At 44.9% G+C, this 15,226-nt stretch overlaps 1 protein-coding gene across 4 annotated transcripts in view; it reads left to right on the forward strand.

Moving 5' to 3' along the window:
* The window catches only part of ANK2 (ankyrin 2), a 1,556,458-nt gene that overhangs the window by 827,495 nt on the left and 713,737 nt on the right, over nucleotides 1-15,226 (forward strand). Inside the window, exon 1 of one of the 4 annotated variants that reach the window (XM_085641440.1) lies at nucleotides 8,200-8,446. The exons of the other annotated variants lie outside the window; for them this stretch is intronic. Within the exon in view, the coding sequence (XP_085497566.1) occupies nucleotides 8,321-8,446 (126 nt within the window). The 5' untranslated portion in view covers nucleotides 8,200-8,320. Of the gene's footprint in view, nucleotides 1-8,199; nucleotides 8,447-15,226 lie in introns of those variants that run through there. 4 annotated transcript variants of the gene reach the window in all.

Raw genomic sequence — 15,226 nt, forward strand, 5'->3', positions numbered from 1 at the left:
CTGGCACCAGGTTTTCTCTCAAAATGGCCGACAGGACAATACAGCAAGGCAACTGTGCCATAACCTATTACCTGCAGCCTTGTGTTGACATGGGTAATAGGACAGGCCATTGTTTTGCATTTAGTTGCTATCCACATATTTATTGTGATAGTATGCTCATTTGCATTAAGATGATAAGAGAAAAGGGACCATCCCGTGGCACGGTAGGATAGAATAGGACTCTATCCATTCAGATGGGTTCAGTTTAAAAACTTCGGCCTGTTGGCCTGCCCACCCATCTGTAGAGATCTGTGGAATATCACTGCATGACTGACCCCTGAAGAGAGCGTACCAATTACACCTTCTATCGTGAGATCTTGGGGGGCCACTTTGGAATAAAAGTGGAAGAACTGCATCTGCTTGTGTGAGAAAGAAACACGCAGCACACTGGGAGAGCGAAATATGGGTTGGAAGATGAACTTAAGCAAAATGGAAAGCAGTGTGTTACCGCATAAATAATGACACTCAACGTACATCAGGACTAGGCATTTATGCTTTTGGTTCCTGGAGTTGAGTAATAACAGCGGATGAGTGAAATATACAACTACAGAATCCACAATGCAACGGGAGAACTTAAAGAGTGAAAAGTGCCAACGTGCCCACCTGAAACTCACTGAATCTGGTCTGCTGGGGTGCAGGCTCAACACAGAATTTAGTTTTTACTCCTTACATGACACCAGTCATTCCCAGGAACTTTCCACAGAACCCTCTCCCACCTCTTAACCTTACACAATTGTTCTGATAGTAGGAGACCACTACCACATCCCACTTTGAATCTCTCTGTTGTTTTCTAGTCAAGGTTTCCCCTTCTCTGAACTCACCTTTCTTGGCCATCCTGCTTTTTAGTAATCCTCCTCTTTCTTGACCCTCAACTAGCTGGTCGTGCTAGCCTTCAAGGCTTTCATACAGAAGTCACATTGCTTCCATCTATCTTGCTTGCTTGATTCACTAAACACAGCACACATCTATTAGAAAGGGGGCCAACAACAATTTATTACTGCATACCAGGATTCGCGGACCATCTTTTTTTCCGTAAATAAATTGTATAAAATATTCGTGGTTGGTCGACTTGAGAAGTACAGTGGTAGGAAAGGACAATGAAAGTTTGTGCTTCTAACAAAAGAAGGTCCTAGGCGAGAAACTTTGCTAAATATAAAACAACTATTCCAGTCCCACAGGTTAGGAATTTGGAACATGGGACATGCAAACGCTTAGGTGAGCAGGAGTTAGGTAGAGAGGCCGGTGCAGAGAGGAGTGGGTAATGTGTGGAAGAGGAGAGTCACCTCAGTCAGAGTGTGGTCAGGTTACAGCAGGCTGTCACTCAAGGGTACCAGTGTACAGAGTGTGCCAGGAGCAATGGCAATGCAAGTGGTTGCCGAAGGCTGGTTGGACACAAGGGCAGGACGAATAGCAATGGCGGTGACAAAAATCAGGTGGGTGAAGCATGAAAAATTAAGAGGAAACTAGATTGAAAAGGGACCAGCAGCCCCCTCCCCCCAGCACCTTTAGACCCTCACGGGTGAGCAGCCGCGCTTTGCAAAATCCGAGAAGCCAGGAGGAAGTCTAAGGCAGCAGGATATCAGCATAAACAGGAAAGATAGGGCTCTGGCTGAGTGCTGGACATTTTACATGATACAAATGCAGGCTAAAACTCAAGAGGGAAGAGGGAAGAGGGCTTTAGTCAGTTCTCGCCTGTTCAGTGGAATTGCATTTCAAGCTGAAAGAGGACTAAGTGAGTGATGGGCTGCACTCTAAGGAGGCGAGAGCAGGAATTCAGGTGATCAGATACAATACAAACTGGGGCAGAATCTATAAGTGTGGTTGGGCCTCACTTCTAAAGACTTGCTAGAAGGGGAGTGGTGGATGGCAAACCTAAGACATTTACTTATTTTATCTGTGTTTTGATGTGTACTATACATCACTTGAATGCTGCTGCCGAGCATTAAGCTGCACTTAGAACATCATTAATAAACAGAGGTAAATCGGTGCTTTGATGCTAAGTAACTGGGACTCCCAAGTAGTTTGTGTGCCTCCACTTGTCCAGCATCATGTTCTCCCAGTTTCCAAATATCGATCCATTTGAATGTCCAGTTGCCACATGTATCTATCTCTGTATGTATAGGGTGTTTGCATTAACCCTGGGCGGTGAACTACGATCCGCTCGTGGAGTTTGCGGAATTTCCAGCACTCCACATTACACGGAGCTCACGGAGTTCTGAAAAACTCTGCTTCGCTTCGCGTAGCGGAGTTTTTTTCCTCGCTCGCGATCGTCAACGTCAAGGTGGCGACCGCGAGCGAGGAAAATCAACCTCCCGGCGAGATTTTTTCCTCGTTCACGATCGTGAACATCAAGTTGGCGAGCGTGGAAAATAAACATTCCGGGCGAGATTTCTCAACGCGGGGTGGTCAGGTTTCTCATTGCAAGTGGTCGTGTATGCTCGTGACCGCTCTCAATGAGAAGCTGCTTGTTCACGTTGAGAAAGCTGCCACTCGAGTAAAAATCTACTCGAGTGGCAGAAAAGGAAAAGAAGGGACCGCTTGCCCTGTGCAAGGTGCCGTTCGAGATGATTGCACAGTGCGGACAAGCATCCGCACTGTGCAATCACCGCAAACAGCATTTTTCTATGGGACTCCGCCACTTACGGAGCTCCGCGTAGCGTGGCTGAATTTTTTTGCCACTTTGCGGACTTTCGCGTAACGCAACTCCGCGAACTTCGCCCAGGCTTAGTTTGCATAGTGGGAACCTAGCTAAAAAGGCAGCGAAGTGCTGTACAGGGTCAAATGCAAGCATACAGTTAATGAACGATAGAGGTAGATAGTTATTTCATTGTTACTGCATTGTGGTGGAGGGTTCTTCAAACCGGTGTGTTTTCAACTCTTTCCTATATTAAAGCAGCATTGGGGCGGTCCTTATGGATACAGGAATGTTGTTCCAGATCCTGCATGCATAGATGGAAAAGGCCTGCTGCCTTTTTTGAATTTTTACACACTTTTTCACAGCCTTTAGCCTGATGGCTTATGGGCTGCTAGAGTACTGAGAGCCACCAGAAATGGTGAGCTTGTCTGCAAAAAAAGCGAGGGGCTGCTTATGAGGGCTTTGTAAATGATGGAGCTAGTTTTAAAGATGGTGTGGGCTGTTAAGGGGAGTCAATGGCTTTCATCAGGATGGTGGTGAAATGATAATATTTCTTCTGACCCTGGATGAGATGTGCTGTGTTGTGTACGATGCCCGTTGGGTATGCCATTGTGGAGTCTGGGAGGCCATGGAGCAGGACATTACCACCATCCAGATGCAAGAGTTCTAGGGCCTGAACAGCAGATTTGAAGTTGCTTGTTGAAAAAAAACATGTTTCACTCTCTTTAAAAAAGAGAACTTTGTTTTTTTGGCAATGTTTGCCTTCAAGGTGTGGTTGGTGTCCAAGATGAATCCAAGAGACTTTGCATTCTGTGAAAGTTCAGGTTCGAAGCCACCAAGGTTCATGTCATTGAGCCAGGTTTGTACTATTTTTGGTTTCTTATTCTTGAAAAACAACAGGAACTCTAGCTTGGTTGGGTTGAGCTTGAGGCAGCTGAGGGGCATCCAGGTCCGGATGAGGTGCAGCCATTCTTTGAGACATTGAATGTCTAGAGCAGAGGAGGCGTTCAGATAGAGTTGTGTATTGTCAGGATATTGGTGAGTCTTGGTGCTTTTTACTGTGAGTCCAATGGGGCTCCATTTAGAGCTTGAAGATTACAGAAGACAGTATGGGACCCTGGGGGACTCTGCAGAGGATAGGGATCTTTTGGGACCTACAGATGTCCCAGTGAACAAACTGGTGTTCATTGTAAAGGCAGGAGGAGAGCTAGTGAAGGACTTTGACAATAAATCACATCAAAAACTCTAGGATGCAGATGAGCGTTAGATGGTCACTTGTGTTGAAGGCAGCTAAGAGGTACAACAATATCGGGAGGTAGGGGTCACTTCATCTGTGGTCATGAGGGCATTGTCTATGATCTGAAGCCCTATTGGTAGTGATGCAGGAGATGGTTAGCATTGATGTTACCTTGGGGTTAAGTGCAGACTGCTTTTTCAGTGATCTTGTCAATGAATGGTAGGTGAGTGATGGGCCAGTAGTTGGCGATGTCACCAGGGTCTAATGTAGGTTTCTTTAGACACTGGAGGATCTGGCCACTATTGAGATCTTCTGGGAAGATGCCTTGAGTGAGGAAGAAGATGATAATGGTGAGGATGGGTGAGAAACCTTTGATGAAAGACAAAAGTAAGACATTATCTTTTTTTTAGGAAGAGGCTTTGAGGGAGTTGAGGATGTTGGGAAGATCTGTGAGAGACAGGGCTTTGAAGGATGACCATTATGGGATTCTACAAGAATGGATGTGTGTAAGAGGAGAAGCAGGCTTGGTGTTATTGATTTACTGTCACACTGTTTTTCACAGAAGAAGAGATTGATAGTGTTGCACTTGCCTGTGGAGAGTGAGACAGGTGGGTCAGGCGGGGTTGAAGAAGTGCCTCGTCTTAAGAAGTAAAGTGCTTCTGTTGGGGCCTTCATTGATGGTGTTGGTTTAGAACTTTATTTTGGCTGATGTGATGAGCTGTCTGCTTGTTGCACAGAGGAACTCCAGTATCTTGAGGTCATCGGGATTTCTGGTTTTCTTCCAGTTTCTTTTCTATCTGTGGATGGAGCGTTTATTGTCAGTGAGCTACTAGGGAGCTGAATGTTTTGACTTGCATGTTTTCATTGAAGTATAAGTGTTCACATAGTTTTCCAAAAAAAGGGCTGTAGTTGTTTAGAAGGGTGTTGGCATTCGACATGGAATCAGCAGGAAGAGAAATTAGTTCATGAATTAAGTTGTCAAGAGAGAAGTATTTGAAGGATGGATGGTCTGCTTTTCTCTTATGGGTTGACCTTGGTTTGTTGGTAGGATGCTGAACAGGGAGAATAGGCATGGCAAGGTTGTTTGTTCAGTCAGGGGGTATGGGTTATTTGCTGCAGGGTGTTGCTGATGTTGAAAAGATCAAGTCGGGGTTGTGGCCTTTGGAGTATGTTGGCTGGGTGAGGTGTTGAGTGTGTCAATAAGATTTAAGATGGTGGCTCTTTTTTTAGCAAGTTTTATATGGGAAGTAGAAGTCACTCATGAATATGATGTGGGTGTGTTGGATGGATTAGATGGATGTGTTGGATGGATGGGGTGGCAAGGATAGCCAATAATGTATCATTGAAGTCCTTGTCCTACCCAAGAGCCTAGGATGTGTTGGATGTATGGTGAACCATGTTTCTGTGATGAAGGGCGCACCAAGCTTGTGATAGGTGATGAGGTGCATGGATTACTTATATTCTGTAGTTTGAGCGTGTGTGGTAAACAGTTGCATCTGTACGAGGTTGGGTCTAAGTGTTGTGCAGATGCTAAATGAGTATTTGTGCCGTCCTGCTCTGGTTGTGATTGTGGTGATTGGCAACATGGGGTGAAGCCATGATTATATTGTACCTTCTAAGTTTCAGTGGGACAGGGGTTCTGGTCCAAGGCCCTTCCTGTCATAACTGACCCAAACAGGCAATACCCTTAGATCTACTCTTTGGTAGGTACACCCAGGTGGTGGGACACAGGGCCGGCTCTAGGGCGGCGCGACCGGTGCCACCGCACCGGGTGCTGACTTCACATGGGGGCGCCTGTTTGCTTAAAAGCACCTGCTGCTGTGTTCATGGCCTCAAGCAATTTTCAGTCAACAATTAAAACGTCAAGAAAACTCCAGTGATTAATGTTCTTCCAGGCAAGATCGGAGTTTTTTGTCTTAGTAGAAGTTTTGACTCGTGGAAGTTTTGAAGGTAGCGCAGAGGGTTAGTATGCCTGCTGCACAGAACATGTACCATGCAGATAACAAAGTGTATATAATGTAAACAAGTCAGTGGGTTACTGCTTTTGTCAGAGACTTACTTTTGTTAGTTTCAATTTACAGTGAGCTATTAACTGTCATCAAAGAACTGCGTGCAGACTTCAAGGTATAAATTAGAGCTATGGATTTTTTTCCCAGACCTTCATTATTGTAATGTTGCAAAAAGGGTTCATTTTGGGTACAAACAGTTCTTGTAATTAAAGAGAGCCCCAATCCATTGTGTTACATTTTAAATTCAGAGTTTGTGCTTCTCCAGACCAAGTACTCCGCAACATTTACTATACACTGATTTACAGATCTACAATTGATCGTGTGTTATCTAAAATGCTTTGACACCCTTCACTTTTATAAATGACGCTATAAAATAAATAAAAAGCATCTGAGAGAGAGGTTATGGAGACTGTTAAGGGATGGTAGTGAGGGTATCCATGACTGAGCTGGTAGTTGGGGGTGCCAAAAAACATTGTCCCACTGGGCGCCACCAGTGCTAAAGCCGGCCCTGGTGGGACACCCTGAGGAGATGACTAAAATAAGAAGAAGGAGGGAAGTCATTTCACTTTCTTTGCAGATCAATGATGAGAAATGCAGTGGTGTCACTTTGGTGCAGATGAGTGACAGAAAATGAAATCCTCTTGCCTGGCTTCTTCTTAAAAATATAGTTTTGGCAGGAAATCAGCCTGTTCAGATGGATGATGGGAAATGAAGTCCTCTTGACAGGCTCCTTCTTTTAAAGCTGGTGATATAACTTCCTGTGCAGATGGGTGATGGGAAATGCAGTGATGTCAGTTGCTGCACACATGGGCGAATCTCAACAAGCGGTATTCTCAGTTACAACATGCACAGCAATAGATATTGCCAGTTTCAATGCGCCATTTAGGAAGTATTTACAGTTTCCCGGCACAAGGCATTCACAGTTTCTACTTGCCCAACACAATATGTTAATAATTTCCACTTATCCAGAAACAGGTATTAGACGTTTTTGCATGCCCTCCAATAGTCATTTGGAAGCCAGGGAGTAGGTGGGGTGACCTATATTTAATTCTCATACCCTGTGATTGGCAGTGAGTGTACTCAGGAGTGCCCAGAGGGAGGTCGCCATCCCGGAAGCAGCCGGCCCAGTCACTCATTCTTGGTTTCCCTTTCCCAGCACGTTGGTCAGTGTGGAAGATTCCTTCAGTCCCCCTCAGAGGCACATACATGCCTTGGGAGTGCTGCCCCTCGTCACAGGTTTTATTCATGGGAGTGGTGATTACTTTAACTGTCGCTGCCACATGGGCAGTATTAAACTCCTCCTGTGAAGGGCTGCCTCTGGCATCCGGGGATGATAGGGGGCCTTTTAGTGCCTCCCTTTGATGCAGCAGGTGGAACCCATAAATAATGTGAGGATGGAGGCTTCTATCTACAAGGTGCACCCCCAAAAACGTACTATCAACACTGTAATTCCTGCAAACAGTTATTTCACGAGCCACAGAAACTGTCCTGGTTCAGGGAAAGAACCGTGTGAGGATTAATGTGTTGTAGCGCTAAGCCCCCTCCTCACCCCCCCCCCCCCCCCCTCCTCCGCCAGAGCACCGCCGCGAGCCTCCTCTTCCCCTCCGAGCTCTGTTCCGTTCTCTGCTTCCTGCCGCTTTCCTCATTCGAGCATCACGTGGGTGGAATGACCACTTCTTCCCAGACCACCGGACTTCCACCCTGTGCTGAAATGACTGGGTGCACACACAGGTGAATTGGACCGAGGTGTTCCTTTTACTTTCATTTGCTGGAAGACAGGAAAGAACCAGTCGGGAGGGGGGATTCCAGTCATGTGTTTCAGCAAAGACAGTCATAGCAACAGCGGCAGCAGCGGCAGCAAGTCATTAAGTCAGACTGCACCATTTCTCTTCTCACCCTGCATAGGAGTGCTGCTGCTGGAATCTGAAAGGACCTGCCCTCCCCCTACAGGCTCCAGTGCGATGGCTCCTTCCTGGCTTTAGCCAGAGGACACGAGCTGTGTGTGTGTGTGTGTGAAGTGGTCCCGAAAGACCTCGCCTATCTGGGAACGTGCTTCTTAAGGATGGATTTCTACATGGTCTGTGGCATTCATCTCTAAATGGTCACTGCGAATTTGGAGTGGCTCCAGTCTAATGGTCAGGGCGTTAGATTTTTTTTTGCTTACCTGGCTGCTGCTTCCTGTGTGGGTGTGTTTGCTTCTTTGCTTCAAAACATCCATAAGCTCTTTTAGGTGATGGGTTGTGCAGGAGCTGGAGTGGAGCTGTGACCGGCCTCAGAGGTGCAGAAAGAGAGGATTACCCCATCAAGCCTTGGCTGCCAGCCAACGTAGCACCTCGACAGAAGGCAATCACCTGTTTCGCCGTGAGCTAAACATTTGGAGTTGGGGTTCCTCATCTCAAAATGGCTCATGCTGCCGCTTCCATTAAAAAATGCAGGGATTTGGAGGTACCCACCATCGAAGAGAAGGAAAAGGAGAGGCGGAGGCAGCGGAAGACCCCTCGCGACCGGATGGATCGGAAGCGCAAGGTACGAGTGATGGGTCCCACCCCATCTGCTTTCAGACCATCCAAGGGCGGCCGTGTCCTCCCACCTGTAACTCACTCATTTATCTGTTTCCCATTTCCATCCCATGCTTCTGGGCTCATATTAAATCCACTTGAGTTTGCAGCTGGACACATTGCTTGGGGATGTAGGGGCAGAGGCACTGGTCATCTCCCGTATGCACAGGTACCATCGTACAGGTGCAGTGAATGTCCAGTTGCTGCACACCATTTCACTGGTCCCACTGGCCTACAACTCACACAACCCACCCATCCTCTAGTAGGTGGCATACAATACTGTCTGAATCCTCACCCATAGGAAACCAGATTGCTATTACAACCTGCCACCCTGCTTATTGCAGCGCCCCGTCTCCCTCAGTGCACAGCTGGCTGTGGGTCGGAGTCAGGCAGCCATTGATAATCCATAGATCCCCCTTCATGGTTTAATCAATCGTGTTATTGGCTGCGGGGACCACATTTCCAGCCTGGGTTGCATCCACCCCCTCTCCTCCCTCCAGCAGTGAAGGCAGGAGTCTGCATCCACACCAGGCAGGCGGCGTTTTGCTGCATTGAGCATTTATCGCTGACTTCGTGGATGATCAGTGGATTGGGGGGGCTTGTTTCTGGACCCCCTCTCTCGCGCCCCTTGGGGGCAGGAGGCCGCGGTCTCAGCTGGGCGCCCTCAGTGATCCACGGTTGAATGCAGCCCTTCAACAGAGAGCCTTTGCAGGGGGATTAAGGCAGGAGTCTGCTGCAGAGGCCGCCCTGAAGCCGGGCAGCGCCGCCGGCGCGAGGCACACCAGCAGAAGTCAATAATTCCTGCTGCTTTTCGCTTTCACATCAACACAGAGCAGCACTAGCTCGGCAGCGTTCCTTTAACTTTTCTCCACACCTGCCCATTTATTTGTTCCACGTAGATTGTTCTGGAAATAAGTCACGATTCACTCTTCAGGCCCTATGTTTTTTTTAAATACTGGCTTATGGTTGATGTGTTTTGTATGCACAGACCTGTGGAAGGCAGACACACCACACAAGAGTGACTAGACGGTATAATTCACAACCCACGGCTGGCCACCAAACTGTCCCCCAAGAGGCTACCATCAAAGCATGACATAAAAACATAGCAGGCCTGAGGACCAAAATCACGGTTTGTGCCACTGCATTGAAAATAGTTTGACCCAACAACAAGTTATTCAAAGGAACTCTGCAAAGAAGCGTACATTCACACAGGGGAGAGGGCTCAATATTTACTTATAGGTTCACCTCTCTTGTGACATGGCACCTCCCACAATCAACAATAGCAATCAATAACATATAACACACTTTACATCTGCATATATACTCTGTATGGCATGCAAGAGGCTGGTCATCTGTGTGAATGGCAGTCTGGAGACTTGTTATCAACTTGACATTCAGCATTTAACGAGAATGTCAACCTACCCATCACACATGTCAGTTACAGATAGCACCTAACCTGCTACCCTTGCCTCACCCTTTGTTACCTATGGTTCTGCCCTTGCTGTGCCTGGTCAATATGGGTCATGAACCCAGCTGCCGGAACAGAAAGGAAGAAGGGCACAAGGTCCATCTTTAGTTCCTGTAGCTTCCACTCCTTGCTCTTCAAGGAAGAGGTGGCTGTTGATTGGCTAGGATTGAGGCCTAGGCATTAGCAGTGTTTGTTATCAGCGACTGAAAGAGGCATGAAGTCACTAATGCAGCACCTGGTATTATGGCCATGCTTCTCATTTCCTATATCCCAAAGGAATCAATGGTCTACTGCTAGCACGTTTGGGAAGACATATGGTTATTAAACTTGCATTTTAGATAGTTCGATTCCAAGGCTGAAATGGTCTTTTGCGCTGGACTGTGGCCCTGATTACAAGTGGACCGGGAAATTCTTCTTCTGGTGTTGCAGAGTGTTTGAAATTTCAAGTCCCTGTGTAAGCGCTGCACCCATCACATTTTCCCCATGCAAAATTTCACAAGTGAAACCTGATGAAATTTACTCAACGAAAAATGTGCAGAAAAATCCAATAATGCAGAATTCGGTGTGGAAATCTCCAATTCTCCATGTAATTCCCCATTTTCCAGAGATAATCACAAATACCACAACCTGTAGCATCAGTACTAACCAGGTGCTGTCAATCCCAAAACCTTTCCAGACCCACTCATAATCAGGGCTATTTCAGCATATTTTCTTCTGGGATTTCATAATTAAGAAATACCTCTATGAGTCAAGAGGTTAGTAAAGCTACAGCATGCACCCCAAGGACCACTCAAAGTCTTTGTTTGCATTTTTTTCTGTCCATTACTCATTGATTCACATAATAGCTCCCTCACTTGCGCTTTTATTCACCTACTCTCCCATTGTATTGGTCAGCGACTGACTGATTCACTGACAAACAGATTCACTTACTCACTGACTCCTTTCCTTGCTCACTGCATCACTCACTCCTTCTGTCTCCCCATAGCTTGGCCATTGATCAAATACTCACTTATTTACTCCTGCAGAAACACTTTATCACTTGCTGAGCACTTAAACCATTCTCTCACCCCATGACGTGATCACGCCACAATTCATTCACGTACCCATTAACTCTTCCTCTCTTTCCATCAGTTGCTCATTCATTCACCCACTCATTTTCATAACTAGCAACTAATTACTTAATACACTCTTCCAACAGCAGGAACTGTAATATGTCTATAGTGACCATTTAAATACAACTGTGTAAGACCAATGCAGCATATTTCTAAAAGACCGTTATCGGACTCTGCCCCTAGTCGTAGACAGTTTGCACAGAGAAGCTTTGTGCGAGGGTGGAGAAGGGCAATAGAGGGAGGTCGTGGTGCCTCTCACAATGGGGACACATCTCCAGCCGGCATGGGGACATGGGGATGTCCTGTCCCATCACCTTACGCCTCTGTTCTCAGTGGTCCGTACACTTTACCTTGGATCTTGGGGCACAGTTCACAAACACTTTGTACAATTACACTTGCAGACATACTCCTGTGTGCCGGCGTCAAGGTACGACTATATAATTCACAAGCATTCCAAGTAGGGCTCCTAGAAAGCTACTCCAGTTGTAGCTTTCCAGGGTTTGTAATTGAAGTGTCACGTGACCTGTGCTATTTCCCCAGTGCAGATTTCTGCACAAGGTAGGACTTCATATTATGGAAGTACAGCTCTCTGTACAATGCACATTATATTTATTTTTATTTATTTTTTCTCCTCAGGGAAAACATTTTCCCCATGGTTAACCTTTCTTCCACTACATCTCCACAAAGCTTGAGATTGTTCTGTTCTCTTCCCACTCAAATAAAATCAAGCTTTATTCGACTATTAGTAAAATAATCATAAAAGCACATACAGAAAAAATACAATTTAAAACAAAACCATATAAAAGTACATTCACAAAAAAGCTAGATATGCATCAGCATGAGTTGATTAATCATCCGATTCTCGGGTTAAAAACACAATTTACTTAGGTCATAGACTTTCCAAAAGTAAAAGCAATTTAAAACATGACGTATAAAATACAAACGCTGTAAAAATCAGGTGGGTTACAGCGTAAATTGGCTAATCATTCCCACTCAGACATGGGAGTAATATAGCCCTTAGGTTGACGTAATCTCTGACTTTTTTCAGGAAAGGGCCGGAGAGGAGTTTGTGAATGCCAACAAACACACAAGTTTGTGTTCACAAACTTTCAAGGCAAAACACGGCTTGATCCTCCCACTCCGCCCCCTTTGTGCAGACTATGTGATTGCTCACAGACGTGGCATAAAATTAGGTAGTAGTTAAACCTTTTATGCCTGCCATGATTTTTTATGGAGCCCTTACAGGCGTGAATGAAGCAATTTTCAGCTGTTAATACAGGTAAATTCCTTTGTAGACTGGACCTGTGTTGTTTAATTCAACAGATTAGTAGGTTAACAAATACATATAATCTAATAAACATCACTTTCCCCACCAATTAGGAAGCTTTCTGCGAAATTGCAAATAAAAAACTGCCAGCCCCGTTCTTGCCTATTGGATACAACTATGATTTTTTCAGATATATTCACTAAATCATGTATACCTTAGTGAGGAGCTACAAAAATGTCCTCTTCATGTCAATTTAAAGAAAGGAAAGTACACACTGATTTTCGCTTGTTCACTCTTGATGAAACATTAATTATTTCAATCATCACATAAGTTAAATATATTTTCATGACAGGTCTTCCAGAAATCAAAATAAATGCAGTGGCACACTGCTCACAGAAGGTGAATGAGACTAAGCAGACAGATACAGAACAAATATAGAAGAATGTTGGATTTCAGCAGATGCAGTGCAGGATAATATATGCAAACATTTCTATTTATAGTTTAGCCTATTCATAAATTACAACATCCAAGCATTAATAATTTAGTGTTAACGTTTTGACCTGTAGAAGGAGGATTTGTATAAAACTGGGCCTTCATCTGGAGCTATGAAGATGGATACACTCTGTGTAGTGCAAAACATTGAGTAAGAATTGTTTACAAAAATGGGGTAAAGCTGTGTATCTTAACTATACACAAAAAAGGGCCATCATCTTCAATTAGTGCCAAATGGGGGCAAACAAAATGTCAAAGAGTCATCTATAACCACTATATCAAGGGGGCTGTACAGCAACCATGGGAGGGGGTAAGCACAATTACTTAAACCTCAGTTTTTGCCAGCAAAGAGGGTTTATACATGCTTGCCAAACTTGGGCATGGTGCGGGCAAAGTTCTACTTGGAGTTGCATCTGTGTCCTTAGAGGTTTGGTCTGCATTAGTAGAAGAGGTAGGTCGGGAGGTTCCAGTATTTAATGACGGTGCCACCCAGACGTAGGTATGGTAGTAGTCCAGCTGAGTTGGTTCCATGGGGGTCCCCGGCGGCACTTATGTATCCTGGATAAGAACGGCACCCAGTGGGCACCAGGTTCAGACTATCACTACTGCAACAAAGCACTACACATGCTGCCCAGTTCTGCTGTTATGTGTGTCCCTCACGCACCATTGTGTATGTTTTTTGTGGGTGGACCTTGAGGTCACTGCCTTTGGCAAGTAATGGCAGCAGATGGTTCTAGTATCAGAGATGTGTGTGTTTGGGCAGGTGTACTTGTTTGTGTATGTGTCCGTGTGCAAAAATCTGCTCACCAGTCTTGGCTTTCTACATGTGCACACCTTTCTGAACCATTTGCCTGAGCTTTGAAAACCCATTGGTGTCTCTCTACTGAATTTAATATTCATTTTGAGGCTCTGTCTGTATAGAAATATCTTCTTGGTCAGCATTGTGTTCCTGCACTGAACCCTGCCTCTGCCAGGCTCCCGGCGATGCAGCTCTTGTGTACTCTTGTCAGAACATCTCAGTTGAGCTGCTCTGCATAGCACCTCGCTGCTGGAATATTGCTTGCACTGCATTGACTGAAGCAGACACAAACAATTCACGTAGATTTATGGTGTTATGAATTGAAGCTCTGTGACAGGCCGTCCGGCTTTGAAATGGTTTTGCATATTTGTGAAGAATCCCTGAAATTGTCTGGCATATCTAGGAAGGACATTTTAATATTTCTTGGAAATTGGTCAGAAACTGTGCCATAATGTGGATTAAAATAAATGTTCGTTTTTCGTGCCTTTGTTCTTCTCTAATATGACCTTCAACTAAATTTACGATATAATTTTTTAATATCATTTAATTTTAAAATACCGACATTGTGCTGCATTCTTCCAGTGTGTGTTTGCTTTGTAGATAGTTTAATGGTATGTGATTGGATGTCCGCTTGGGCATCTTGTAGTACAGCCACATTTTCTCCAATAATGGGGTCCTGCCAAATTGTTGTTAGAAAAGTCACATTCATACCAGCACAAATACTTTTTTCTTAAATAAAAATCAGGCGTGAGTTCCATTACTATGTTTGGGTTCTGTGACAGTGAGGAAATATTGAAACAAAACTGAGAGGAAAAAAGAATTTGAAATAAACCACAATCACTTAAAGTAAAATGAAAACGACCCCATCTAATTAAAGCTGCCAATAAAATATGTTACCAGAATATCTTGGACTGAATGTTCCCTAACAAAAATAGTCTGTCCTTAATATCGTTTGCAGAAAATATCACTTCAGCAATATTTATTACTCCATTTTTATGTCAGACCATCTTTTTCAGTGATTTGTGGCATAGAACTGCCAATAGAAATATCAGAATGAAGACAGAAAATATATTGCAAAAAAAGTCACAATGCGTTATGTATAACTCGTCATTGAGAGCCATGAACATAAACAGCTAGATCCGAAACATGATTATTCACAACTATGATGGTAGCAACAGTTGCAAACCAAAGATGGTTTCCACTGTTGCTATGTCATAAGGAGAAGCACTGGCAGGGAAGCACTTGCTTTCCCTCTGTACCTCTTCTTCACCCATGTCTCTGGAGATCAATCAATCAACCAGTCAATCAATCAGTAGATTTGTAGACCACTTCTTGTCACCCGTGAGGGTATGCAGATGCTAGCAGGGTCCAGTTTATTAGCCAAACAGCCAGGTCTTCAGAGATTTTCAGAACTCTGAAACAGATGAGGAGGTCTGTGGATGAAAGGGGAGCCCGTTCCATGTCTTAGCTGCTAGGTAGGAGAAGGAGCGACCTCCGCATCTGCTACGTCGGATGCGGGGGGTGAGGGTTAGTGAACGGGTCACAGAGTGGAGATGTCTGGTGGGCTGATGGAAGTTCAGTCGGTGGTTCTGGTAGGTGTAGCTGCAGTT

This window comes from Triturus cristatus, chromosome 2_2 (genome assembly GCF_964204655.1).
Source record: "Triturus cristatus chromosome 2_2, aTriCri1.1, whole genome shotgun sequence".
Lineage (NCBI taxonomy): Eukaryota > Metazoa > Chordata > Amphibia > Caudata > Salamandridae > Triturus > Triturus cristatus.